The sequence below is a fragment of the Hermetia illucens genome, chromosome 2 (genome assembly GCF_905115235.1).
Source record: "Hermetia illucens chromosome 2, iHerIll2.2.curated.20191125, whole genome shotgun sequence".
Classification (NCBI taxonomy): domain Eukaryota; kingdom Metazoa; phylum Arthropoda; class Insecta; order Diptera; family Stratiomyidae; genus Hermetia; species Hermetia illucens.
This window is the reverse complement of record NC_051850.1, coordinates 100,292,499-100,318,737: the sequence shown is the minus strand read 5'-3', so window position 1 is coordinate 100,318,737 and position 26,239 is coordinate 100,292,499. Positions and strand designations below refer to the sequence as shown.

Sequence of the window (26,239 nt, the reverse complement as noted above, 5' to 3'; positions counted from 1 at the left end):
TATTCAGGTTACGTGATATATAAGTAGTATTTCACTAAAAACGAACCTGCATGAACTTTCATAACAAGGCCATTCAATGCAATATTATAAAATTATTGAGCGTGCAATTTTTTATATCATCTTTGCTTTGGTATCCTCAATACATTCTACCCAAATGTATTAAGAGGTTATTCAAAAATTCACCCAAACAGTATAAACAAGTATCAGGCATTTTCTTTTATATATCAGAAATCAGAATAGTCAAGATCAGCATTGAATAGTAGAGTAGGCGTCACAAATTCATATTTAAATATATTGAAACCAAGGATTTTAGAAAACAACCGTTCTACTCAGTTTTTGTAGCTCATTTCAGTGCACATTTATTTAAATCCTTTCTAGAACTATAGTTATTGGGCGTGCTAGTCGTTATCAGCAAGTATTGCAAAAATATGAACAAATGAATATTACATGTTCGCGTAATAATTCCTAATATAAAATGATATTAAATAATTTACATCACCTTCAACTCATTTGCAATAGAACGTATATACAATAATACAAATACATACATACATATATGCAAGATAGTGTTAATTATTTAACTTCAAACAAATAAATCTTTGTACCTTTATCGTATGTGTGTTTTAGGATTTAAATTGAGGATGGAAACCAAAGAGACATAATAATACTACAAACCCTATGGCTGTTTTATATCATTGTATAATAAAAGTAATGATTATTCAGAAGAAATTATGTAAAAAATTGCAATTGAAAATAAATAAAAAAAAAATGGAACTGTATTAAATGATGTATTGAAAACAGAAAATATATATGAAAAGTATTGATGCACAGAAAGATTGATTTTATTTATATTGCATAGAAACGTGTGGGAAATTTATTTTGTAGTGATCATGGTTAAGTGGGAGTGACCAAATGATTATTACGAATAAGGCAGAGATATTCTGAAAACTTATTGTGAGGAATTCATTACAATAATAAAATACTGAGATCAGGGAAAAAGATAAATAAAGTAAATTGGGAGTCACTCCATGATGCCAAATTCTACCTGATCTCTCGCGACAGCAAGTGGGGATACCGGAAGCTGGACGCTTCGGGTATAAACGTTTTGTGTTCGGCTTATTTGAGGAATCCTCTATGCACGTTTCATCTTGTTACACACATTCATTCATTGTCACACTCCAAGCTGTACATACATATGGTAAAGACATAAATATTGTGCTCATCCTAAATAACATTGTTTATTACCGTATGAATGTAAGCTAGCAATGGAACGGGAGAATGCCGCATACCGAGTAATGCTGCATTATCAAAGAACGCGGGCAAGCGCAGAGACTTATCACGAACTCCGTCGAGCGGAGAAGCGACTTCACAGACGGAAAAAGGTGGGGAGAACCAACAAGTCTATGAACTCGAAAAGTACAGGGAGCAACCGCACCAGGCGCGCAAGTTTTACCAACAAATCAGCAGGATGAAGCCTTATATACCTCGATGCTCATCCTGCCGCGACAAAGAGGGAAATCTAATTTCCGACAGAATAGGCATTTTGGAGCGATGGGTTGAGTACTTTGATGAGCTACTGAACAACCGGAACATCGGCGAGTTGGATGTCCCGCCAACTGAAGACGACGGACAAATGTTGGGTTCTTAGCAAGAAGAATTGGAAACTTTTGGTCGCGTTCGAGAGAAGAATCCTCCAAAGAATTTTTTGCCCCCTACATGAGGATTGACGATTCCGTATCCTACACAATCACGAAATCTATGAGCGATATCATGACCGTAAGGTTGTGGATAAAATCCGGCTCAATAGGTTATGGTGGGTCACTTAATCCGTATGGATGAGGATGATCCCACCCGGAAAGTCTATAAGGGCAATATCTATGGTAGAAAAAGAAGACGAGACAGACCCTGCCTAAAATAGAGCGATGGCGTAGGTCAGGACGCCAGACAGCTTTTAGGAATATCGAATTGGTGGACCTCGGCGCAAAACCGGGATGTCTGTAGTTACTTATTAAGGCATGCCTAGACCGGATACCGGTTGTTGCGCCGTTGATGATGATGATGATGATGATTACCACATACTGCCTGTGTGGAGTTATCAAATTTCTCATTAGTCGCGTTCCTTCATGCGGATTGCGGTGCGGTGGATGCGTTGTGGGTATGCACATGCACGCATCAGAGATGCGCGTGCATGGGAATGATTAGAGGTAGGCCGGGTAGTTGGGAGGCAAACGCCCACCCTTGGATAAAAATTGGCTATGGGAAGGACAACCAGAAATCAAACCAAATATGGAGGATGAGAAAGGAAGTTTTTTACGATGCGGGGCGTCGGAACTTCAATACCGGCGTTTCTTGGGAGTAGGCAAGCGGGTTCCCGACTGTCGATATCCAGCGAACGCAGCGCCTCAGTAGTTAGAAACTAACTAGCTACTTTGGCATCTAATGCTACAAGAGATTTTAGTGGAGTGGAAATGAGATCTACACCGTATTCTTTTCGCAAAAGGAATGGAGGGAGGGAGGCAGATTACCCTCCTTGTCAGATATCTGGAAGGAAATTTGTCAACGGAAACCGACCGTCGAAGGGGGAGGGGGGTGTTACGGAGCATTAGCCGCTTTAAGGATCCAGCTGCGTTTATTTTGCACTTATTCACATACTTGTCACGACTCACTTTTTTCGCAAAACACCTTCCGTTAGTTCATAAAATATTGCCTTCAGGTGTACCATACAATTTTCCTCTCTCTAAGACGGATTAAACAGCCACTCCGAATATAAGCAACAGCGAGCGGTACATGCGGTACAATTTTTATTATGATTTTATTTTTTATGACGTATTCATATGGTATATCATAAGTATTATATGAGAAGAGAATAAGTAGAAGTGCATGGATACACACTATCTAACAAAGGGTCTGAGCACTCGCGAAATGCACAAACTTTATAAAAAGTTACATGCTTCCAAGGAAACTAAGAGATAATTATAAAATAATTTCCAATGAGGATATTACTTACTTTTCCTTAGATACACGACAATACGAGCGCTAATCGAATTCAGTTCTGAGGTTCTACTACGAAAAACTATTGTACGTAATGCCATAATGAAGTTCACCTATGCATTTTTTAAAACGGGAATTCTCCGAGCATTGTACGTCATCATCAAGGGCGTATGGTACACGGTCTAGACCTGCCTTAATAAGGAACTCCAGACACCCTGGTTTTGCGCCGAGCTCCACGAATTCGATATCCCTAAAAGCTGTCTGGCGTCCTGACCTATGCCATCGCTCCATCTCAGGCAGGGTCTGCCTCTTCTACTTTTTCTACCATAGATATTGCTCTTATGGAATTTTCGGGCTGAATTATCCTCATCCATACGGATTAGGTGATCCCCACCGCAACCTATTGAGCCGGATTTTATCCACAACCAGACGGTCGTGATATCGCTCATAGATTTCGTCGTTATGTAGGCTATGGAATCGTCCATCCTCTTTTTTTGTTAAGAACCCAGGTTTCTGAGAAATACATAAGGACTGGCAACATCGTTGTTTTGTACAGTAAGAGCTTTGATCTTAACATATGGCGAGACGTCTCGAGCGAAACAGTTTTTGTAAGCTGAAATAGGCTCTGTTGGCCAACAACCGTGCGCGGATTTCTTAGTTGCTATCCGTTGTGATATTCGACCCTAGATAGAAATTTTTAACGGTCTCACGGTTGTAGACTCCTATTTTTATTGTTTTTGTTTGACCAGTGCGATTCGATGTTGTTCGCTTTTTGGTTTTTGTCCTGACGTTGCCACGATGTACTTCGTCTTGCCTTCATTAATGTGCAGCGCGAGATTTCGCGCCTCCCGCTCGATATGGATGAAGGTAGACTGTACATCTCGGGTTGTTCATCCCATAATGTTCATATCATTGTTGATGTCGAATGGTCTCGAGAGTGATCCTGCTGCTTTTATCTGGCCTCGTGCGTTGGTCAGGGTCAGCCTAGTCAGTTTTATCAATTTCATTGGGATACCAAATTCCCCCACGGCCGTATACAGTTTTATCTTGGCTATGCTATCATAGGCGGCCTTAAAGTCGATGAAAAAATGGTGTAACTAATGTCCATATTCCAACAGTGTTTCCATTGCTTGCCGCAAAGGGAAAACTTGATCTGTTGCTGATTTGCCTGGAGTGAAGCCTCTTTGGTATGGGCCAATGATGTTCTGGGCGTAGGGGGCTATCCGGCCTAGCAAGATAGCGGAGAATATCTTATAGATAGTACTCAGCAACGTGATCCCTCTATAATTGCTGCACTGCCTGATATATCCCTTTTAATGTAATGTATTTACTCTCACCTGATTGTCAGAGGGAATTGTAGGTGGTGTTGTAATTCGATCCCGGAGCACTATGCCAACGAGATAGTGATTCGAGTCTATATTGGTCCCTCGATATGTTCGGACATTCATCAAGGCTATTCTCCGGCACTGCATTCTCCTCTGTACGGACGTGAACATTTATGAGGCTTATATTTCTATATTTGCCTCGCAAACACAGAGGGCATAGCCTTTCGCTTATATTTTCAAAGCCAGTAACAGCAGGTTTCATTTTTTGGCTGACTAAGAAACCTATTTCGAGCATATGGTTTACTGGATGGCCGCTATAATATATGGTGTGGTGGCTCTAGTCCAGGAAAACGGTCCCTGTCCAGTACATCTTTTGCAACGCTGTTACATCAGCCTTATATAGGGACAGGGTGTCGGCTAGCTGCTGAGCAGCATTCGGTCTGTGTACATGGAGCGCACGTTCCATGAGAACATGCGGAAATCGTTCTTCCGTTGTCGTTGCCGGGTTCGTCGTTTTAATTTCCATCCTGTCCGAGGCTCCTTCTGTGGCTTCGTAACTATCTAACCCCCAACCTGGAGGACTAGTTGGTACAATTTGTCCCGTTTTTAGACGCGGGTGACTCGCTTTGATCCTTCTCCGTCTGCAGTTTTTCATTAAGAAAGAACTTCTAGCGATAAGCACGTGGATTTGGAGATAGGGTTTGGTAGTCGAGCTGTTGGTGTTGGTAAGTATCAATCCACGTTCCGCTCTGGGACCCATACTACCCTTTGATTGACAGAGCATTGTACGTGTTCAGCATAAAAAACCATTAGCACAATGCAACAAGTCTGACTCTATTCCTTATAAAAGTAAGGCAACCTATTAGTTCACCTATGCAATTTACCAAGACGGGAATTCTCCGAGTATTGGTCACATTCAGCACCAGTATCCTCGGAGGAGAAAACTAAAAGGTATCAGAAAATGGGAGAGAAAAGTACTTAAAATCAACTTTGAAGGCGTCACCGTGCGAGCAAAACAAAGGAGAATTGTTTGCCTGTATTATATTTTGTGTCATCTTTTTGATGTTGGTGTATACTGATTCCCAGAATCAATCGCACCTTTTCACCAAATTTCGCGACAATAGGTTCAGCCATTTTCGAGCAAATCGGGGTGACAGACAGACAGGGCGGCTTCAATACTTTTCGGAGACGAGAGCTAGTTCGTTACCGGAACATTATCTAAAGACCTCCAGTGGCAGATGAGCGGGGAAGATACGCACAGCGATCATCAAGTCCGAGTATCACGCTCCTCCTTCGGCTTTTTCCTTCATATCGTTGTCCACCTTGAGCCCCTGCTCCTCACTGGGCAGCAGATTTACTCCCCTGCTTAATTCTGTCGCTTCAGCCAATATATCCTCCGAGATTCTTTCGGGCCCTTAGTAGGTTTCTTACCCGATGTCTCCCCTGAACTATCTTTCCTCTTGTGCAAACGCACAGATATATTGCCAAATCTATATTTGATGGGGCAGCTTTGACGTTTGATGTCCAGGGATCGGTCATCTACCTCGATCGTTAGGAGTTTGATCCTTTCGAGGCTGGCAATTTAGAGATTATGATCCTAAGCCATTCCGCAGTGTCCTATGTCGCGCAGTCACTGCTAGTATATGACGGTCAACACAAGCTTCTCAATTCATCCCTTGCACATCTGCCTGATGACAGGGTCTTCGATATTTTTCTGCTCCTCACGAGTGCGCATTTGCTTTGGAAATATTTTCAGTCGAATCCCTTGATCGTACTAGCAAAGCTAACGGTGGGTCTCCTGACTCTTACCTTCACCCCTGACTTACTCAAGATCCCCCCCCCCCTCTTGGGTTCGGTTTTGGGTTTCATCTGAGCATTTCCCTTATGTGGGTTGATCTCCGCTGCATGTCGCGTTATTGGCTTCGATATTGGCTTAGGTCTGCCTTGAGTCTTCTTAAGGGGCTTCTCTGGTTTCAGACCTTGCTCCAGATAGCGCAGATATCATTTGGCACCTACGCTACTGACGTCTACCTCTTTTCTGACGTCTAATGTACTGATCTCACACGTATTTTTGGTGGTCCTTGTTTTCTGAACCGTTTTTGACCGTTCGAATGCAGTCAGTTATCCTCGACTGCAAACTATCTAATGGATACGATTCGCATATGTTGTGTGTGTGTTTTTCGACTGCCAGTCTAGATCAGTAGCGTCTTGCTAATAGTAACGTCACTTCGAACAGGGTGAGGCACTCACTACCCACTTGGTAGACGAGAGACTTGACTCACCTTCGGAGAGAGAGATAGGTTCGCCCCCAGGGAGTTTATTTCCGCGTCAGTCTACTCTGCAGTTCACTGCTTGACCCCCGAAACTAGCAGCTCTCATTCTAGTCACGAGAAGCGATGGGAAAAACTCGGCAAAAGTGTCAACATACACAGGAATATATGGCGGACTGAACCTCTTCGGTAGAACTTCCCGTAAAGTAACTCTGTTGCTTAATTCTAGATATCTTTATTACTGTTTCAGTTTACTTTAAATACAAAGTGAATTTAAATTGCATCCGAAGTTTTTAGAAAACTCTCACCACCTTCCACTAATATTAGCGTGATTAAATGCTAGTTCACATTTCTCATGACAAGTGATAAGCAAAACATTGATGTGCTTTATGGCAGTTTTCGTAATGGCAGTAGCGTTAAATTATTATGACAAATAAAAGTACATAAACCAATAAAGACGATCTTTTTTTGCAATGACCACTTTGGGAGGGTGAAAACCGTATTAATAGCAATAAATTAAGCGTCCAGTTCCACGCTTAAGTCCACATATATATTTGCTAAGGACATACTTCATAATTTGTTTAAGTCTATTGAAGAACTAATGAGCTAGATGAGGCAGGTGACCTAAGGAGGAAGCGTCCTTAGTGCGGCTAGCACTTGCCATTCGTTGGTGTCTTCGGTCTGCAGATTTTACTTCGTCCGTTCGCTCCGTAAACGATGTTGCACGTGAAAGTGAAGTAGCCGCAAGTGGACGACTTCGTGTAATAAGTTGATGCGAAATTCTTGTTTTCCTGAGGTGGATTCTTCGTATTGTCTATGCTTCCCGTTACGGATTTTGTAACGGTCACATAGCTGTCGGGGCGTTTTAAACCGTCGTCACTTTCTACCTTGTTATCATAATGTTTGGATGGTAGAAGCCTGGTGTGGTACTTCTTCTCTGTATTCACTGTTCCCCGGAAGCCAGTTGGTACTTTTTCTGCGGTTTTGCCGTTGGTTCTGCTGCCATGTTTAGAAGATTGTGCATCACTTGCTCCGGCCTTCTGTGAATAGGATATTTGGCTCTTGGGGTCGCTCTTCAGGGTCTTTGAGGATTCGGCGGCAGATTCTTTCTTGCTTTCGGATTCAGTTTTGCTCGACTTGGGTTCAACTTTCACCGGAGTCTCTTCATAGTAGTCGTCGTCCTCATATTCAAGTTCGTCTTCATACTCAACGTCATCTGTTGAGGCTGGTCGCGAGGCTGGTGTTTTATCTGATTAAGGGAAATCGTATTTAATAATGAATTAATTAATTCTAATTTAAAAATTTGAGGTGTGGAGATTGTTTAATACAAAATTTGCCTTCAATAGAAAGGAAAAAAATTTACCATCTTTACTCTTATCTGACGGTCTCGATCTCAAGTACGTATCCGTCACGAGCGCTGGGGGTGACTGTGCAGCCGCACTAGCTGATTCCGAACCTGAGCTACATTTGAAAATCAAGGTGAAATTGGGGGGGATTACACGTGTGCTCATAAAATTTACCTTATGGCTCCTCCCATTTGACTTATGGTTTGAAAAAGAACCTTGTTCTGCTCCCTGTAACTGGCTACTTGTTCTTTTGTGCCTGAAGCTGATTGTGCGGCGCCGTGGTAGGAGATGCCATAGCTAAAATAAATATTCTGTATGACAAAAAATTCTTGCAAATATATGTATGAAAATATTGTACAACTTACTTGAATTTTCCATGTATTTGTGACTGACTTTGTCCTGAAATCGATCCAGCTTGGGCAGATGCCTGACCGCCACCATTGAAAATGGAGTCTTCGGACGGATTGCTATCATCTTGTGGCTTAAATCCTATTTGTGCTTGGGATGAGGTTTGGCCTGGACCACTAGATTGAGCATCTGCTAGGCCACCTTTCTCATTTGCTTGAACTTCACTCTGACTTTGATGGTTTAGGCCACTACTTTGAGAAGATGAAGTTGTCCCACCTGTTTTCGAATTCACTTGAACTTGTGATTGCGATTTACCTACACCTCCTTGGCCTTGGGATGAACTCATTGCACCATCTGCACTCCCACTTACCTATTTAATTACCAAACAATTATAAAGGGTACAAATTCCTTTGATATAACCATTAGATAATATAGACTTTGCAATTCATTAAAAACCTATTCCATTTACCAGGGCGCTAGCAGAACGGTCAACATCAGATGTCATTGCGTTTGCGCTGAATGTGCCACCTCCACTATATGTTCCAGTTACTTGGGTTTGCGCAGTCCCACCATTCTTTTTCCCTTGAGCGTTTGCTGAGGCTTGACCATTTTTGACAGATGATTCTGCTTGGGAAAATGAGTCATCGGCTCCTGCTGCTAATCCTGCAGATGCTAGGTCGGCTGAAACAAGATTGCTGGGGGCTAACTGCCCTTTTGGGGAATAAAAAGTAATTGAAATTTAATAATGATTTTTTTTTGTTTATTTTCATTTACCACCAGTGGCATATTGTCCTCCAAGTCCACCAACCCCACCAACTCCACCAATTGCACCAGCTCCACCTGCGCCTCCGATGCTGCCAAATCCACCGCCGGCAGGTCCGACGATACCACCTGGCCCTCCGCCTATTCCTCCGGTCGTTCCACCAATTCCAGTTAAACCTCCAGGCCCTCCTGTAATTCCACCTGGGCCACCGAAACCTCCCGTTCCGCTTATACCACTTATTCCTCCACCTCCACTTGGTGTGCCAGCGCCTCCTATCCCACCCACACCGCCTGGTACTCCCATACCTCCACTTATTCCACCTGGGCCTCCTATACCACCAATGCCGCTTGGACCACTGGTGCCTCCTAGTGTCCCTTGACCACCTATCCCAGTGCCTGATCCGCTAACGCCACCAAGGCCGCCTGGAACCGACAATCCGCCAACGCTGCCGGGTCCACTGATTCCTCCTAGTGGCCTGGTAGCTCCTGAATCAAAACCTCCCAGTCCTCCAAGTCCTCCAGCGCCGCCTGGGCCAATGCCACCGCCACTTATTCCACCTCCAGCTCCGCTTATTCCATTACCTCCTAATGTGCCATCATGATGAGCACCTGGCATGTATCTGTCTCCACTAATAGATGGAAGTCGGCCTCTACCACCCGAAGGTGCTTGTGGACCCGAAATTGGTATCTGCTGCTCAATTGAACTTATGGCACCCCCTGCACTTGATGGCCGGTAATGATCAGTTGATCCGGGTATGTACTCTGTGCCTGTAGTAGGGACTTGGCTTAGCGCCCCCCCTGTTCCTGACGGGATTCCTCCAACTCCTGAAGGAACGCCGCTAACACCAGCGGAAGTGCCACTAGGCAAAAAACTAGTTCCGGGCGCTGGGCCATATCCAACTGTTCCTTGTATACCCGGGCCCCTTCCATCTTGGGTAGATGTGATAGTGCTCCCTCCAGACTGAACTCCTGGCTGGCCAGCTATTCCAGCACCTGGTCCAATTCCATATTGGCTGGTTCCCGGAGCACCGGCACCAGGGCCGATTCCATATTGACCGCCTCCTTGAGTACCTACACCAGGTCCGCTTCCGAACATTCCACCATCTGGTTGTCCACTTCCCACGCCTGAGACTCCTCCAACTCCTCCCTGAATTCCTCCACTTGGACCAGTAAATCCTCCTGGCCTTGCTGGATATTGATCAATCCTTCCGTATTGTATACCACCAGGTTGAACTTGTCCGACCCCAGGACCATATTGCACAAAGCCTGGTTGGCGTCCTAAATCGGTGGAAGTTATGCCATATTGTTCTCCTCCAGCCCCAGGTCTTTGCGATAAAGATAGAGGACCGCCATAAGTACCCGGAGTACCGGGTAAACCTGTAGTTTGACCAGAAATGATTGGACCATATTGTAAGCCGCCCGGCCCATATGCTGTGCCTCCGCTAGTTATTACTCCAGGCCTTCCACCTGCTCCGCCAACTCCCCCCGTTATACCTCCTGCTCCCGCAGCTGCTCCTGTTGTGCCTCCAGCTTCTAAACCAATTCCTCCAGTATGATGCACAGTCTGAGTTGGTCCTCCAGTTCCAACTAAAACAGTCAAGCCGCCAGGTTGCGTGTAAACAGTTTGTTTCGCTCTTCCATCTGTACTTGTTCCTGGGATAACATGAAGTCCACCAGTGCTAGGATGTCTGTCAGTGATAATAGTTTGCTGAGGACCTCCTGTACCTACTAACACGGTAAGACCACCCCCTTCGTTGACCACGGTTTGATCTTCCCCTGGAACTGTCATAATATGGGTTTTGCCGTCTGCTCCTCGTGGATGTCCAGGTATGGAACCTGGATGGCCTCTCCATGTATGCAGTGTTTGGGGTGCTCCTTCTGTTCCAGTTTGAACTGCTCCCGATGGCCCCCAGGTGGTTTGCGGTTGTGTTATTGTACCTGCTTGTTGTCCCGCTTGTATGGTTCCTGCTTGAGGCGCGCCACGCTGACGATGCCAATCAAATTGTCCTATTCCTGGTTGAAATCCACCTGGTTGGATGCCCCCTGGTTGAACACCTCCTGGTTGAATTCCTCCTGGTTGAACTCCTCCAGGTTGAACCCCTCCTGGTTGAACTCTTCCAGGTTGAAATCCTCCTGGCTGAACTCCCCCTGGTTGAACTCCTCCGGGTTGAACACCTCCGGGGTGAACACCACCTGGTTGAACGCTTCCTGGTTGAAATCCACCTGGTTGAACTCCCCCTGGTTGAACTCCTCCTGGTTGTACTCCTCCTGGTTGAACTCCCCCAGGATGAGCACCTCCCGGTTGAACTCCCCCAGGATGAGCACCTCCTTGTGGAACACCGTCTGGTTGGACCCCTCCTGGCTGCAATCCTCCTGGTCGCCTTCCTTCAGTCTGTCCGGGCTGAACTCCAGACGGTCCTCTTATTTGGCCAAAATCTCCAGGCTGTGATACTGCTGGATATCCTATTTGTTGCCCTGGCTGAGATCCAGGGTATGCTCCACCTGGCTGTCCATATTGCCACGTAGTTTGACTACCAGGTTGTACTTGCCCACTTGGCTGCCCAGGCTGAAACGTTGTTTGATCTCTCCGTCCATTAGGATACAATCCCGGCTGAGAAGGATACCCTGCTTGACCTATTTGTGGCCCCGGTTGACCTGATTGTCCTGTGATTCCAGGTTGCTCCCCACCTCCTGGATAACCTATTTGCTGCCCGGGACGCCTCGTCTGCCCGGGTTGAGTTATTTGTCCAGTAAAACTCGGCTGTTGACCTGACTGATCTACCTGTCCAGGATAGCTTGGTTGGCCTGGCCGCCCGACTTGACCAGGCTGAGTAATTTGACCAGTTTGGCCAGGTTGAATTTGCTGACCACCTGGTTGCCATCCACCATGATCCTCTCGCGGTGCTCCAGGTCCTGCTAATCCAGGTTGTCCTGGCTGTGTTATTTGACCTGTTCCTCTTTGTCCTGGCTGCAAAGTGCCCAACTGCGATTGGCTTGGTTGTTGGGCACCGGGTGTGCCGTATCCTGGTTGCTGTGCGACTGGCTGTTGTGATCCAATTTGCGCCAAGCCTGGCCTTTGTTGCCCATTTATAGTTTGCCCGGGTTGTTGTTGTCCAGGCTGTAATTGGACTTGTGGGGTTATTAACCCCGGTTGACCTGATTGCCAAACTCCCTGCTGATCAGGTCGAAGAGGACGTCCAGACCATTTCGACTGACCATTTTGGTCGTGCGCTATTCCACCATCACGTCCAGGTACACTTTCACTTACTAACGTTCCTCCCACAGGTCGCCCTGCTAGTATGGTAGATCCAGGTTGCCGTCCCCTATCTGTTAAGCCTTAAACAATATAATTAATAATAAAAATTCTGTTGGCTATGGCAGACTATAATTACCAGATTGTGTTAGCCGGCTTAGGTCCTGTTGACCAATTTGACGAAGAGGATCAGGAGGAGCTAATCCATACGGAGCTACCACGGAAAATTTTTAGAAAATATTGGATGATTCTTTATGTATTTTATTTACCGTAACTGAGCTGCGACGAACCGCACTCCGATACACAATCTCCCGTCGAGAACTGACTTTGTGCTTGCCCCATTCCATGAGTTCCAGCTGCGTAGTTCGAGCAAATAGTTAGAACCCGTCTTATAAATATATCCAGAGAAACTTACTGACAAAAGATCTAGAGCCCTGTTCGCTGGCTTCGGCTTCGGCTTTTCCATCATTTTTATCTCCGAAATTCATATACTGCGTCTGGGTTTGACCACGCCCACTGAAATTTTATCGAAAATTATTTTAGTTTGGCTTAGCATTGCTCTGAGTTAATGAGGATTTTGGAATTATTGAAGACCTTTAAAGGCTTTTAGAGACTAAACCAAAGAGATAGCGGAGTGCCCTTTTTGGGCTGGACTCTGGTGATAGTGGATTATCATTACAATAGAAAACATAAATGCAGGAGGAAGAAGTATGTGTTATATGAGTGCCAAATTCCCTGAACAGTTTATGATAAGAACATCCGTTATCTGCGAAACATGTAATCCGCCAGTAAAAATCGAAAACATTGGAAAAATATACCTATGTGTGCCTCTTATTTACTCCATTCTGGAGTATAGGTTATCTACGCAGTCTCCTTATATTGTGACTTTTATTATTCCTATTTGATTTTCAATTCAGCTGTGCTTTTTTCAGTATCATTACACTAAATGTTACACAAGTGATAAGCCTAAAGCAGCGAAAGGGCGCTAAGACGAACCGGGTTTCGACAAGTTTTCACATTGATCAATGAAGTGCGCTCAGCAACAAAGTGCTTAAATGTAAATGTAAGAAAGTCTTACATCTTATTCTGTTAATAAAGTGTACCAAGGCACAATGGACTAAGTGCAAAAGGCGTAATGTGTGTAAAAGAAGAGTTGGATGAATACTGACGCTTAGCACTAGTGAAGACTCAATTAAATATGTGCGTTCCACAGCGATAAAGGAAAGGATAGGAAAGGTGAACGATTCTAACACCACAACGGTACTAGACACGTTCCTTGAGAAGAAGCGTACTCAACGGTAACAGTAAATCAAAATAACCGAGAAAACTCAGCCCGCAAATCAAGAAAGAGTCCTTAAAGTGGCCAAAGATTATACCCAGAGTAGAACCAACTAATAAAGTATTCTAGATACAGATATACCACCTGAAGAAAATAATGGATCTGAAGATGAAACGACCCACATCAAGAATAAACCACTGCCAATATTTGTCAGGGGAGTAAACAGCAGCACATTAATAAAATAAATTGTGGGAGTAGTAGTGGGAAATAATTTCTATGGTGTCGGCCTACCAAAAACCAACATCAAGGAAATAAAAATCCAGATCCTAGAAGATCAGATCTAATAAATTTTGGTATAAATAAAAATATCAACATAGAGATATCTATCTACACAAACACGACCAAAGACCATCCCCCCCCCCCCCATGACCAACCTAGCTAATCGTTCAACAAGTTGGTCGCTGTACACAAGCGAATTCGAATTCATATACTGCCCCAACATCAAACTCAAATCTGAGTGACATAGAATTTGCACTATTAGACAGCAACAATCACAGAACGTGCTATTCTCAACAGGGTTGACAACAATAGAACTTCACCGCCCACAACAGTACGATCCTTAACCTACATAAATAAAACGCAAAACCAAAACCGCATGGCAAAACTACCGTTCGCTCAAAAGCAAAAATTACTTAAACACAGTCACCAAGGTGCTAAAAAAACCGTAGCTATCGACAAAGACAGAAAAATAAATAACTTTGTAACTAACCGGTCACATGGAGCAGACACCAACTACTCTGTGTGGAACAACGTAAAAAGAGCCCAGAAACCCGCCCAGCCGATGACACCCGTAAAAAACTCCTCAGGTACCTGGGTCAAGGACCACAAGCAATGGCGCAATGCGCGCGTTTTATAGTGCTGCCAAAACCAAATAAGGACAATTCCAAGATACCACTTTTCTTCGGTTGTGATGCTCACGAAGTCTAGGGAAGTAGCGAATAGATATATAACATTCCAATAATCAGCGCTAGACGAGCGCTAGACGAGCGCTAGACATAACACTAGGAAATGAAGGGACTGTTCTCGAATTGGAGGGTGTAGGATGAGCTCTCTATGTTGGATCATAGAATAATCAAAGTCGACATTGAGCGCAACTCCGAAATAAAAAGAATAATAAGGAATCCTAGGAGAACGCACCTGAACAACAACATGGCTTACCTTCAAAGGGGCGGTGATATCAAGAGCGAACTGGAACTAGAAACAGTGGTGGAAAACCTCAACGTAGTCGTCATTGACTGACTGTCTAAGACAGTTAAGTTATCAAGAGATGTGCCTTGGTGGAACCTAGCCAGAATGAGAACAGAGGGACGAAAACTCGTCAGCCGGACAAAAATTGGAGACAGGCCGAGGTAGAAAAATGCACTGACTGCGTATAGCAACGCGATCGGGGAAGCAAAACAGCTTTTGGAAATTCTGTGAAAAGATCGAACAAATCACAGAAGCAACCAGGCTATACAAAGCAAAGTGGGACATTTACCGAGAATGAGGGGTCTTACCCTACGGCAGAAGGCGACAACATTCTACCGGGCACCCCACAACGAATAAAAGGCGAAGAAAGGAGAACTGGAAATTATCAAAAGAGGTATGCTCGGAAGCTAGCATAAGGTGGGTAGTGGGAAATTTTAAACCACTGAAAGCACTAATCCAGAGAGGCCTAGAAGTCATAACCCCGAGATATATGGTATACCAATCTTTCGTGCTAATCTGCCTGGGTAGGCAAATAGATGTACCGATAGGTACACATCTTATTGTCATGAATATTACTCAAAGTTGTCCATAGGGAGGGGTACTATCACCGCTTATGTTGAGTATGATAGTGAACGAACTCCTGGACGAGGTAACAAATACTTGAATACATGTCCAGGGTTACGCGGACGACATTGTTTCAATCCTATGTGATAGAATCCAAATTGGATTAAGGGTTACTAGTGCCTGGTGCAGGAAGACGGGGCTGCGTATCAAGCGAGCCCAAACTACCATAGTACCATTTATTATGAAGCGCAAGCGTCACCTGAGAGGCACAACGTGAGAAACAGAAGTCAAATATTTGGGAATTACGCTACATCAAAATTACTCGGGATGACGCATGTCGGAAACACTTGTCGGAAAGCTACGAGGGCTCTGATGATTTGCAGGTCCCTAGCAGGAAAAAATTGGGTTTTATATACACTGCAATAGTAAGGCCAATGATTACCTATTTGGGTTCGAGGCTCGAAACGCAGCCAATTGTTCTCGAACCATTCCTTTGGTTCGTGACGCAATATAATTGTCCGTCGGCCTTGTATCCTGCGTGGAAGAAACAACCTAACCCACAGAATCTCTCCTTGTGGCCTCATGACACCGTCAATCAATGCGGCGTTCTGGCAGGTCAAGCTCAGCAGCATTGACTTGTAGGAACAAGAGGAGGAAGGCGAAAATACAAACACAACAAACGACTAGCTCTGGTGGTATTCTACCAAGGAAAGAGTAGGAAACTCTACTCTACAAGGTAGGAAGGAGAAATTGAGACTTAGGACCAGTTTCTTCAGGGGAAAAGGCGTGAAACCGAATACTAGAAAAGTGACGGCAAGTGTGCGTGGAGCCTAGCCGGGAACCAAGTTGAGAATCCTTTTGCTCTTAGTACAGTAGTGAACTACTACACGCTACCCCACCATGCCAAGTTGGTGTCATTGGTGAGGATTTGGAAACGAAATGTGGGATGCTTTAGCGAAAGAGTGTTCAATTTCCCCCATACTTGGACCAGAACCAGCAACTGGAGTGTCGGTAGCATTGGTTAATTCTGCTATCAAACATTGGGAACAAGCTTCACATAATGACAGGTGGCTGAGCCTTAATGCCACCAAACTTTTCCTGTCAGAACCAAACAAACATACGGCAAAGTTTATTCTGTTGAAAAGCAGGAAAACAAGAAATGTTGTGGGCATTCTGACTGCCCATAATTTACTAGCTGGACATATGGAATAGGAACTCTCTAAAATGGTACGTGTTCTTCCTATAATGAGGAATCGGAATCCAGGGAATATTTTCAGATCAGACTTGAGACTGTTGGTGCTGATGTGCTACAACTGCAGCAGGTAGTATGACATCCGCTAATGAAAATTCTGCGATATATAAACGAATCCGCGATATTCCCTTAGACGGGGGAATCGAATACAACAGAGCACTAGAGTCTGAGTGCTCAGAGGCTTTTCCTCTTCTTTACCTTAAAAACACACACACACACTCCTTGGTGAGGAATAGCGCATGAACCATCAAGACTATTTGACGCTCTTCCAAATCTCGATCGAGAGCCATTTGGCCACGGTCCATGACCCCGTGATAGAACAAACAGATGCCATGATCGTTGTATAGGTGTTTGAGGAAAGATGTCATCATCCACTTAATTCCTCCACGTCTTCCAAACAAGACCGCATAACGAACGTTACTGATAACAAGAGGAAATAACACAAGACAAGACGCTTTGGATATCAAAATCCTCGGAAATTTTACCTCACTTTGCGGCATAATACGACGCTTTGGTAACAGCTATTAGTTTCTGCGGAAAACCCCTCCTGTATAGAAAACTCTAGATATACTACCTGTTCACGTTATTGATAAGGAGTAGGTGCAGCCAACTTCTAACCTCCGCGCACTATTCCAAAATAATCCGTAGGGTGTTGATGTCGTCAAAGCAGGAGGATCCGGTACGGAAACGATCGATCAAAGTTTCGAGATGTTCTTTGATGCTTTCCAAGATTGCTTTGCAAATACCCCTCCAACTGTCACACTCCAAACGGGTTCCCTTTTTTTGGGATCTTTGGGATCATTCATTTCTTCCATTCTCCGGGAAAGGTCTTGGATTCCCAAGATCCATTTAAGTAGAAGTAGCAGATCTGCAGTAACTGCAGGTGCCGCAATAAATAATTCTGCGGGAAGCCCGTCAAGCCCAGCGGGTTTATCAATGTTTGAATGCGTTAATAGTCGAAACGATTTCCTTTCTACTTATAGGAACAGTCCATATGTGCATGTTACTGCGACTAACCATATCGTGCGCAAGAGACGGAACTTCATCGGAGTGATACGGTTAAGAACCATAGTGAAGTGTTCAACAGACATTAGTCATGGTCTTTTATTTAACAACGTGTACGATGGAGCTGCCGAAAAGTTGAATATCACTATCCCATATTATCAAGGAAGAAGAGGTGCGCCAATGTGAAACATTGCACTAAAATCATTGTTTGCATTCTCTTCATCAGCTTTCCTATGAAAAATAATTCGTTAGCCAATTACAAGTGCATCAGGACACCGTCACGTTAAATAATAATTTGTTTCCTTTGAAAAATGTTCTTATTTTGCCTGAAACGTTCCGATTAAATGCAAAGATATAACAGTGCTTCCGGAAGTTTCTTTTCAATTTGAATTGAATTGAATTTAAATTTTCACCTTTTATATGGAAAGACAGATAGGCAGGATCGATTCTTAATTTTTCCAACTTTTCTCCGTATTACTTCCCCGTTCGAAGCTGCGGTAATTCACATTTTAAAGTTTACTCGTCAGATTTAAATACACTTTTTTCCAAAACTCGCCATCGCAATTAAAGGACGTTGCCAACAAATAAATATTCAATCATTAGTATCGTCATCATCAACGGTGCAACAACCGGTATCCGATCTAGGCCTGCGTTACCAAGGAACTCCAGACATCTCTACTTTATGCCAAGGTCCACCAATTCGATATCCCTAGAAGCTGTCTGGCGTTCTGGCCTACATCATCACTCCATCTAAGGCAAGGCCCGCACATTTCCTTTTTCTACCATAGATATTGCCCTTATAGGATTTCCGGGATGGATCATCCTCATTCATGCGGATTAGGTAACCCGCCCACCGATACCTGTTCATCCGGATTTAATCCGGCGGTAGGGGCGTCACTCATAAATTTCGTCGTTATGTTGGCTACGGAATCGTCCACCCACATATAAGGGGCCAAAAATTCGTCGGAGGATTTTCGGCCAAGAGTTCTCAACTTTTATTGCCAAGAACCCAAGTCTTTGATGAATATATGAGGACTGGCATTGTCTTTTACATTAAGAGCGTTGATCCTTTGGTGAGACGTTTCGAGCGGAACGAAGTTGTAGTCTCCTATTTTTATTTTGCCTATTTGACCAGTGCGGTTTGATGTTGTTCGTTCTTTGGTTTTTGGCGCTGACGTTGCCACCATGTACTTCGTCTTGTCTTCATTAATGTGCAGCCCGAGATCTCGCGCCGTCTCCTTGATATGGATGAAGGTAGATTGTACATTTCGGCTTGTTCTTCCCATAATGTCAATATCGTCAACGTAGACCAGTAGTTGAGTGGACTTGAAGAGAATGGTGCTTCTCGCTTTTACATCTGCATCGTGAATCACTTTCTCCAGGGACAGGTTAAAGAGGATGCTTGATAGGGTATCTCCTTGTTTTAGACGGTTGTTGAGGTTGAATGGTCTCGAGAGTGATCCTGCTGCTTTCATCTGGCCTCGCACATTGCTCAGGGTCAGCCTAGTCACTCCTAACAATATCGTCGGAATACCGGATTCTCTCGTGCCCGTACAGTTTTACCCTGGCTATGCCATCATAGGCGGCTTTGAAGTCGATGAAAAGATGATCCAACTCATAACTATATTCCAACAGTTTGGCACAGAGCAAATCTGATCTGTTACTAATTTGCCCTAAAAATAACTGGAATTCTAAACCATCACAATCTTTTCCAGTACAGATACAGAAATTTGAAAAAAAAATTGGTGAAAAATTCTTATCTGGCATCGAAACGTTCAGCGTTAAAACGTGCACGCGTTCAATGACCTGCTTTAGTCTTTTTCTACCTTTCATATGGATTACACATAACCGAGCCTCCCAGTCTTATTTGGTGGTAGTAGCAGTTTAAGAGGCAGTATCCCCTAGCAGCCCTTTCGGGATTCTCATGTCTTTGCACTGGAATGTAGCAATGTGGAATGTGTTGAGTTTACGATTACTTGATGATGGACCAGATCGATTGGGAAGAAATTTGAATTTGAACAAAGGACCCTTTCTTTATAAACTAATACCGACGATTTAGTTAGATTTCTCTTTTTATGTGGAGTGAGTGCTAAACATGAACATTAGTTTGGTTTAGTTAACTGGGGGGAGCCGCAGCTCCGAGCACTCAGGCCATTGTTAGGCCCATTGTACTATCCCCGTAGTTGCCTATTCAATGGCTTCCCGCCTACGGTGTTCGCAGGCTCTAGCGAATCTTAGAACATTCTCCAGAGGCAGAGAGTGTGCAGATTCTTCATTGACGAAAATCTTGCCAAGGTGTCTTCGGATGAGGTCTGAGGATGCCGGGCAGCTGCATAAAAAGTGCAGAGCCGTCTCCTCCTCCTCTTCACATTGGCTGCACATAGCCGAAACCACTACCCCAATCTTTTCCATATGGTAGTTTAAGAAGCAGTGTCCCGTCAAAAGCCCTTCTAGAGTTTTCATGTCCCACTTCTTAAGGGACAACAAAAATGCCGCTCTAGTGGCCCTAGGCTCTGTCACAAGGATTTTCGCTTGCCGGCAAGAGTCCAAATTTCTCCACTCGGTTGCGTGAATCCTTGCAATTTCACCCTTCAGAGAAGACTTGACAGTAGATGGTCGGATTCCAAGAGCTGGTTCTGGCCCCACCATTGCGGATCCAGACCCTCGGCGAGCCAGCCTGTCAGCCCCCTTCTTACCGGCGATGTTAGAGTGCCCCGGCACCCATATCAGGAATGTTTTGTTCAGTCGGCCAAGTTTCAGCAGCACCTGATGACAACTCCACACCAACTGGCTTGATATGTTGTTGCCATTTAGTGCTGATAATGCCGCCCGACTGTCGGAACAGATTCGAATGGTGTGACCCCTCCATTTTTGTCGCAGACATACTTCTGCTGCCAATGAAATGGCATATATCTCCGCCTGGAATATGGTCGTCATTTTTCCGAGGGGTCGGGCCTTCTATAATCGGATTCTCCGAGAACACCCCTGCGCCCGATCCATCCTCCATGACTGACCCGTCGGTGAAGATTATTAAGTCTGTAATCTGAAAGGACTCATGGCCACTTGTCGACCATTCTTCTCTTTCGGTGATTACGACAGTGTATGTCTTTTCAAAGACGAATCTGGAAACCATATGATCGGTCGGTATCAGGGCTACCGGATGATTTCCAAGGAATTTCCAGATAGGCGCATCACCGTTTGATTGGCCGCCTTTCCACGCCCCAATGGTATCGAGTCTATATGCGTCGTTGGCCGCTTTTCGTTTAACCTCCAAGTGAAGGGGGGGTAAATTTAGGATAGCTTCAAGTGCCGCAGTCGGCGTAGTACTCATTGCTCCAGTAATACTTAGGCAACCAAGTCTCTGAATCTGCGTTAGCAGCTTCCTGCTGTTAGCAAAGTTCAGTCTTGGCCACCAGACGATGCATGCATACATCAAAATCGGTTTTGTTATGGATGTATACATCCAGTATATCCATTTCGGTGAAAGTCCCCAGTCTTACCTATCGCATTCCTACAGCACCAGAGCAATCTGCAGGATTTCTGATATTGTTCCTGGGTATGATGCTTCCACACAACATGAACATTAAATAGTGTCCAAAATGTTTCTCCTGATTTGTTTCAGCTGTCTGCTTGCGTCACTTTTGTTCATTTTAAACTCCCATACAGTGCAATTGATATGTGTGTTTAATTTTGGTTCATTATTTCCTGATTTCTTCTCGGTTTCAGTCTTCTAGCTCCCCTCGCAGCTAACACATGAAAGAAATAATACCTATCGTCTCGAACGATATTTTACCGCTCACAATTCGGTCTTTTTTTCTTAAACTTTCTTACTTTCCATTCTCTATTCCAGTCAGCCACTTAAAGCTAACTCTCCTCTATTTTTTTTAATAATTGTAATTTCGTGTAAGGATCAGGGCTGGCAAACACCTTCTAAAGTGCTATGTATTCGTCATCAGAAACAAGAAGTGCAGTCTGCTAACTTCATCATGCGCTTCCTTTTGTTTATATTTTGTGGGAAAACCTCGTGGTTTGCCGTCGATTAGCCCCTTCCCCTCCCTCCTCCTGCGGAACCAACTCCATAAGGTTAATTAGCGTGGTTCACTCCACAATCCAGAGACAGCTACTTGCACATGAGTTCAGTGCAAATCCCGAAATCCCATGGCGGACTAATAAAGAGCGACACATTGATTCCAAGACTATCGGCCAGCAGAGAGTCCACAAGCGCAAGTATCTATATTTTATGTGATATTTCTGCCACAACCCACACTGGAATCAATAACCATAGATAAAGTAAATTTCAGAGACAAACTCAAACACCCTCCAAACAGTTCAGATGAGGCGGAGTTAGAAGTGCCTCATATCTAAGACGTAACGACGCCTAAGGTTTGGGGATATTTGGTTAGGATTGTATTCGGCCCCGAAAGCAGGATTAGTAGGTTTCTAACCTCGTGTTCTTCATATTTCTCATATATATTATCAAATTCCTTACATTGTACTTGATATAACCATATAACCATAATTGACTGAAAAATTGAATTTAGGTTTGCTCATCATAACGCTGGACACAAAGTTTCGAATTTCATAGTTAAGGGGCTATTGGTTGTATAGAATTTAGATAGCTTCCGCTTGAAAGTTAATCATTGCGAGAGCGAGAGCCAGAGTGTCTGCTGAGAAATATTAATTTTCTAAAACCCCGAGCTATAGGATTTTGATAATATTATGCAAATTATTTTTTTTAAGGAAAAAGCCGACATGATCTGTTATTATGACATAAAGTGACACACGAAAGAGCACAAAAAAATTTTCCCATCAATGGTGTGGATCGGTAAATTTACTTACATTCCAAGAGGATTCCTTTTGGCTCTACGAGCATTTTCCATAGCTTCCAGATACTCAGGGCTTCCAACAATGGCATTCTCATCAACCGGCAACTGCAGAGAAGAAAAAAATTAATTAAACTCTGGACAAACAGCTACTTTTCTATTTATAACTTAATTCATAAGTGAGTTATCACAAATCCTTGTCGTTTCCGAAAATAGTGAAGTTTTTCGAAGCGTTACAGATAACTCAGACCCTATCCGAGTAATTCTCTTTTACCCTAATAAGTTTTTATTCATGTTACAATCAGAATCAATTACTATAGATACATTAACTTGATTTAGATTTTATGGATTCTTATTCTTATTCGAAAATGGCATACCCTATCGCAATTCGTACGTACATATGCGGGGTAGTTCAAGAAAGGTCAGCAGTGATTGCGATTATGAAGCGCTGAACTAGTTGGGAGTTTGTGGCAAAATAACTTTTATCAAGCGTGAAGGAAATCTATGTAGAAGAACCACCAGATTGGAGCAAAGATCTTTTTGACGTTTTTTATGACGAAACTTACGAGATCGTTTACTTGACACAATTTTGATAGTAGCGTTCATTATTCTTCCAGCACCCATCACTACAGCGTTGACCTTGCCATTTTAAGTGATCTTCGCGATCAGTTATCAATTTCCGGTGGAGGAATCAGAGCGTGGCGGACTTAAATGAATACAAACTTCAGTATGATGTTGGCAACAACTTTAGAATTAGTTCTACAAAATCCTTTTTCCACATTATCAACCACTTTATCGTCTTTACGACTTACCGGGACAGTTGCGGAATTCCCCAATGAAACGGCGACTGCCGTGCAGACCGCCCAAAGGAGGACTCTCATTTTTATTCACTTGGTTTTATCACAAAATTACTTTTGATAATTCATATAGACAAATCGTGGAGATCACTGCACGGCACTGTTTGTATTACGACTAATCCTTAATTTCCGACGGCTCGGTCCACTGATCCCGGCGCACACAACAAATTAAACCCACTACCTTAGACTGTCTGGACTAATGGATAAAACCGCGAATATCGAAACCTGATCCGAGAGGGATCACACCAAGGAGCAGATACCGATTAGCTAATCAACTAATTCCATACTGAACTTCTTGATAGCTGGTCTTCCTATTTAGTAGCGATCGCGACGACTGCTCCCTCGCAAATACTCGAACGCTATAAGCCGGCGTGATCAGTTACTGAACATTCTCAACGACTTTTGACCCATTTTAAAAGAAGTGCTGGGTATAAATCTAATTTCCGATTGTAAGTCATTCGAATCGAAACCGTCTGATTGTCTATTCCACATGAACATCTTTCAATCCCCTCTTCTTGCTGCCTACAATGCCGACACATGTGTTAGGCGATAATATATGGTTTTTAGCTGGTTTAATTAATATATTGTCCGATTCTCCATTACCACCAATTGCCAATGTGTTAACAGTGGTGCGGGCATGCATTCTATGATCCGAAGACTAAGGGTAAAATTGAATGAATTTCGTTAGGAGAGAGCGACTTGCGTTTTCTCCAAATTAGTCTGGTCGTGGCTAGTAATGTATTGTAAGAGTATTTTTAGCATACTCCGGTGTACAAAAAACCGGCACCTTTTCATGGAAAACGTTAAATGGTGGAAGTACTTTTCAAAAAGGTTATCAACGATATCTTAATCCAATATTCTGCAGTTATAATTCTACGGCATCAAAGGACATCTACGGAACAAATAGAATAATAAATGCCTTCTTTGAATTGCTTAAAGTTCATAATTCTTATGTTATCTTTGAATACTGTGAGCTCATCTTAGTGAAGCGCCAAAACATTTTTCCGAAAAGTAAGAGACTTCTAAATATTTACTCAATAAAATAATCCACCCTCTTATGGGAGTAATAGGTCGCAATTGATATAATTTTCTTCATTGATAATAACATTAATAAAGTCAGGTCTTCAGTGTTTTCAGGGGAACCGAATGCCGATGGTTGGCCGTCAAATTTCGGCTGCGTCATTAGCCCCTGTGTTTACCTTTGTTCTTGCTCTCCAGCCCTAAGCTTATCACTTCCACAGTAGCAACTGTCACGTTGATAGGAAGCACAGTCTTATTCAAAGCGAAATGGGAAAACTAGCAGGAAAAAACTGCGCAGATACCGCAAGGAGTGAAAAGGAAATATAGATATAAATATGTACATATTCAGCATTTTAATTTAGTTAATGTACCCTCAATTGCAATTTTGTAACATTTTTTGTCTTCAATTCCTTCTTTTTTTAAAAAATGTATTATTATCAGCTTTTTTCTGATAAACTGCCAATCCTTCATCCTTACTGCTGTGTGGACTAACCAGTCGACTTTTTTGAGATCTTCGTCGGGCATTGTTACTGATTAGCAAAGTTGAAGAAGAACTTTGAGCATTTGCATATGCATACATTTTGATTATTCTCTGCCTACACTTTCCAAAGTGTTATTTTGTTTTTGGGAGCTTTAAATGAAGTCCCCGATAGGGTTCTGTCTTTTGCCGTCACTTGAATAGTAGAGTCAAATATAAATTGTCACAAATGCCTCTGTGGTGCTGCTAACCGCCAAAATTGACGCTTCTAAATGAGTGCCTCCCCCTAAAACATTTTATGCCATTTTATGTTCTGATAACTACCAGTGGTTTCTCCGAAATGCTCTCTTTGCAGAACAAACCAAATGCATTCTTTGTTGACGCTGTCGAAAACGTCCTCAAAGTCCATGCAGACAACAGTGAAAGCTGTGTAAGTAAGAGCTGAGCTTAGTGAATGGAATCTCGAAAATGTTTGCGCTATATGTTCTTCAAAAGTGAGTCAGTCACAATAGTCTTTGTCGAATAGGGTGTTGAAGTATTCTGTCACTAGGATTATTTTGAATATTATCCTCGTGACAGTAGGGAGCAAGTGAACATCTTCTGAATTCCCCCCTGTAGACTGTAGAGTACTTCGAGACATTTTATAAGGTTCTGTAACCGAAATTGGGAATCCGACCAAACTCCACCAAAATTATTTGCGTCGTTTAAGTCTCGCTGGACATCGAGCAAGTGTTTCTCACGGTCCGCATTCCTTTCTCGTCGGGCTTGCATCAACTTTTCTTTACCTGGATTAAATTATGCTTTTCCGTCATTCCTAAGTTGTGGGCGGATTTAAGCAAAATTTTTTTAGCGGTTCCAGCGGAACGCCTGTGATCCAAAGGGCTCATTTTACCTTATCTAAAAGGAACAAAGGAACAAAAACAATAGCCGGGAAAAAGTTGCTTCAAATAGAGAATACGATTTGGAAGGATATATATACTTGTGCATTTTGCATATTTGATATTGAAGTAAAAATTAATATTTCTAAAAAAATTTCTGCTAACGAAGAGAACGCGCATTCAGATCGTTCCTATTTTTCAGCAACCATTTCCATTTGTTCTGAATTCTGGGAGTCGTTACTATTATTTCTATGCTTAAAAAATTAAAGTAAAATCGCAAGAATTCTTAAGTTATATTATTTTTTACTTCTCAAATTGAGAAGGTAAAGCAACATCAGCAAATCAGTTCAGTACTGCCTACCTAAATACTTGTATGTCACATATAATCGTAAGCAAAAAACCTCTTGGTGGGAATATTTGGTCTGTGCAGTACTTTACATGCAGTGAGTGTCACCATAACGGTTGAGAGCGAGCAGATGTCATTAAGGTAGAAGAGGTGAGATTCTGGCTGATACTGACCGACACCAGATTCACGCTTGC

General features: G+C 43.3%; 1 protein-coding gene across 2 annotated transcripts; it reads right to left on the bottom strand.

The window, feature by feature from the left end:
- Positions 1 to 6,805: 6,805 nt before the first annotated feature.
- Positions 6,806 to 23,741, bottom strand: LOC119647405 (uncharacterized PE-PGRS family protein PE_PGRS54-like). 2 transcript variants are annotated; one of them, XM_038048281.1, is made up of 11 exons: positions 23,279 to 23,741; positions 22,483 to 22,574; positions 12,711 to 12,811; positions 12,565 to 12,651; positions 12,435 to 12,509; positions 9,055 to 12,369; positions 8,750 to 8,991; positions 8,298 to 8,650; positions 8,107 to 8,229; positions 7,950 to 8,047; positions 6,806 to 7,835 (listed from the first exon to the last, which is right to left on the bottom strand). In XM_038048281.1, exons 1-11 carry the CDS (start codon positions 23,345 to 23,347, stop codon positions 7,237 to 7,239), a joined length of 5,154 nt encoding a protein of 1,717 aa, XP_037904209.1. In that variant the 5' UTR covers positions 23,348 to 23,741; the 3' UTR covers positions 6,806 to 7,236. The 2 variants fall into 2 exon arrangements, with proteins under 2 accessions (XP_037904209.1, XP_037904208.1); XM_038048280.1 differs by having other exon boundaries at positions 9,055 to 12,378; positions 23,279 to 23,740.
- Between the last annotated feature and the right edge of the window lie 2,498 nt (positions 23,742 to 26,239).

Coding starts and splice junctions, on each gene's coding strand:
- LOC119647405 (XM_038048280.1), bottom strand. CDS start 23,347: ATGAGAGTCCTCCTTTGGGCGGTCTGCACGGCAGTCGCCGTTTCATTG. Junction 8,992..9,054: donor AGGACAATATGCCACTGGTG/GTAAATGAAAAT, acceptor ATTCCCCAAAAG/GGCAGTTAGCCCCCAGCAAT. Junction 8,048..8,106: donor CAAATGGGAGGAGCCATAAG/GTAAATTTTATG, acceptor TTTCAAATGTAG/CTCAGGTTCGGAATCAGCTA.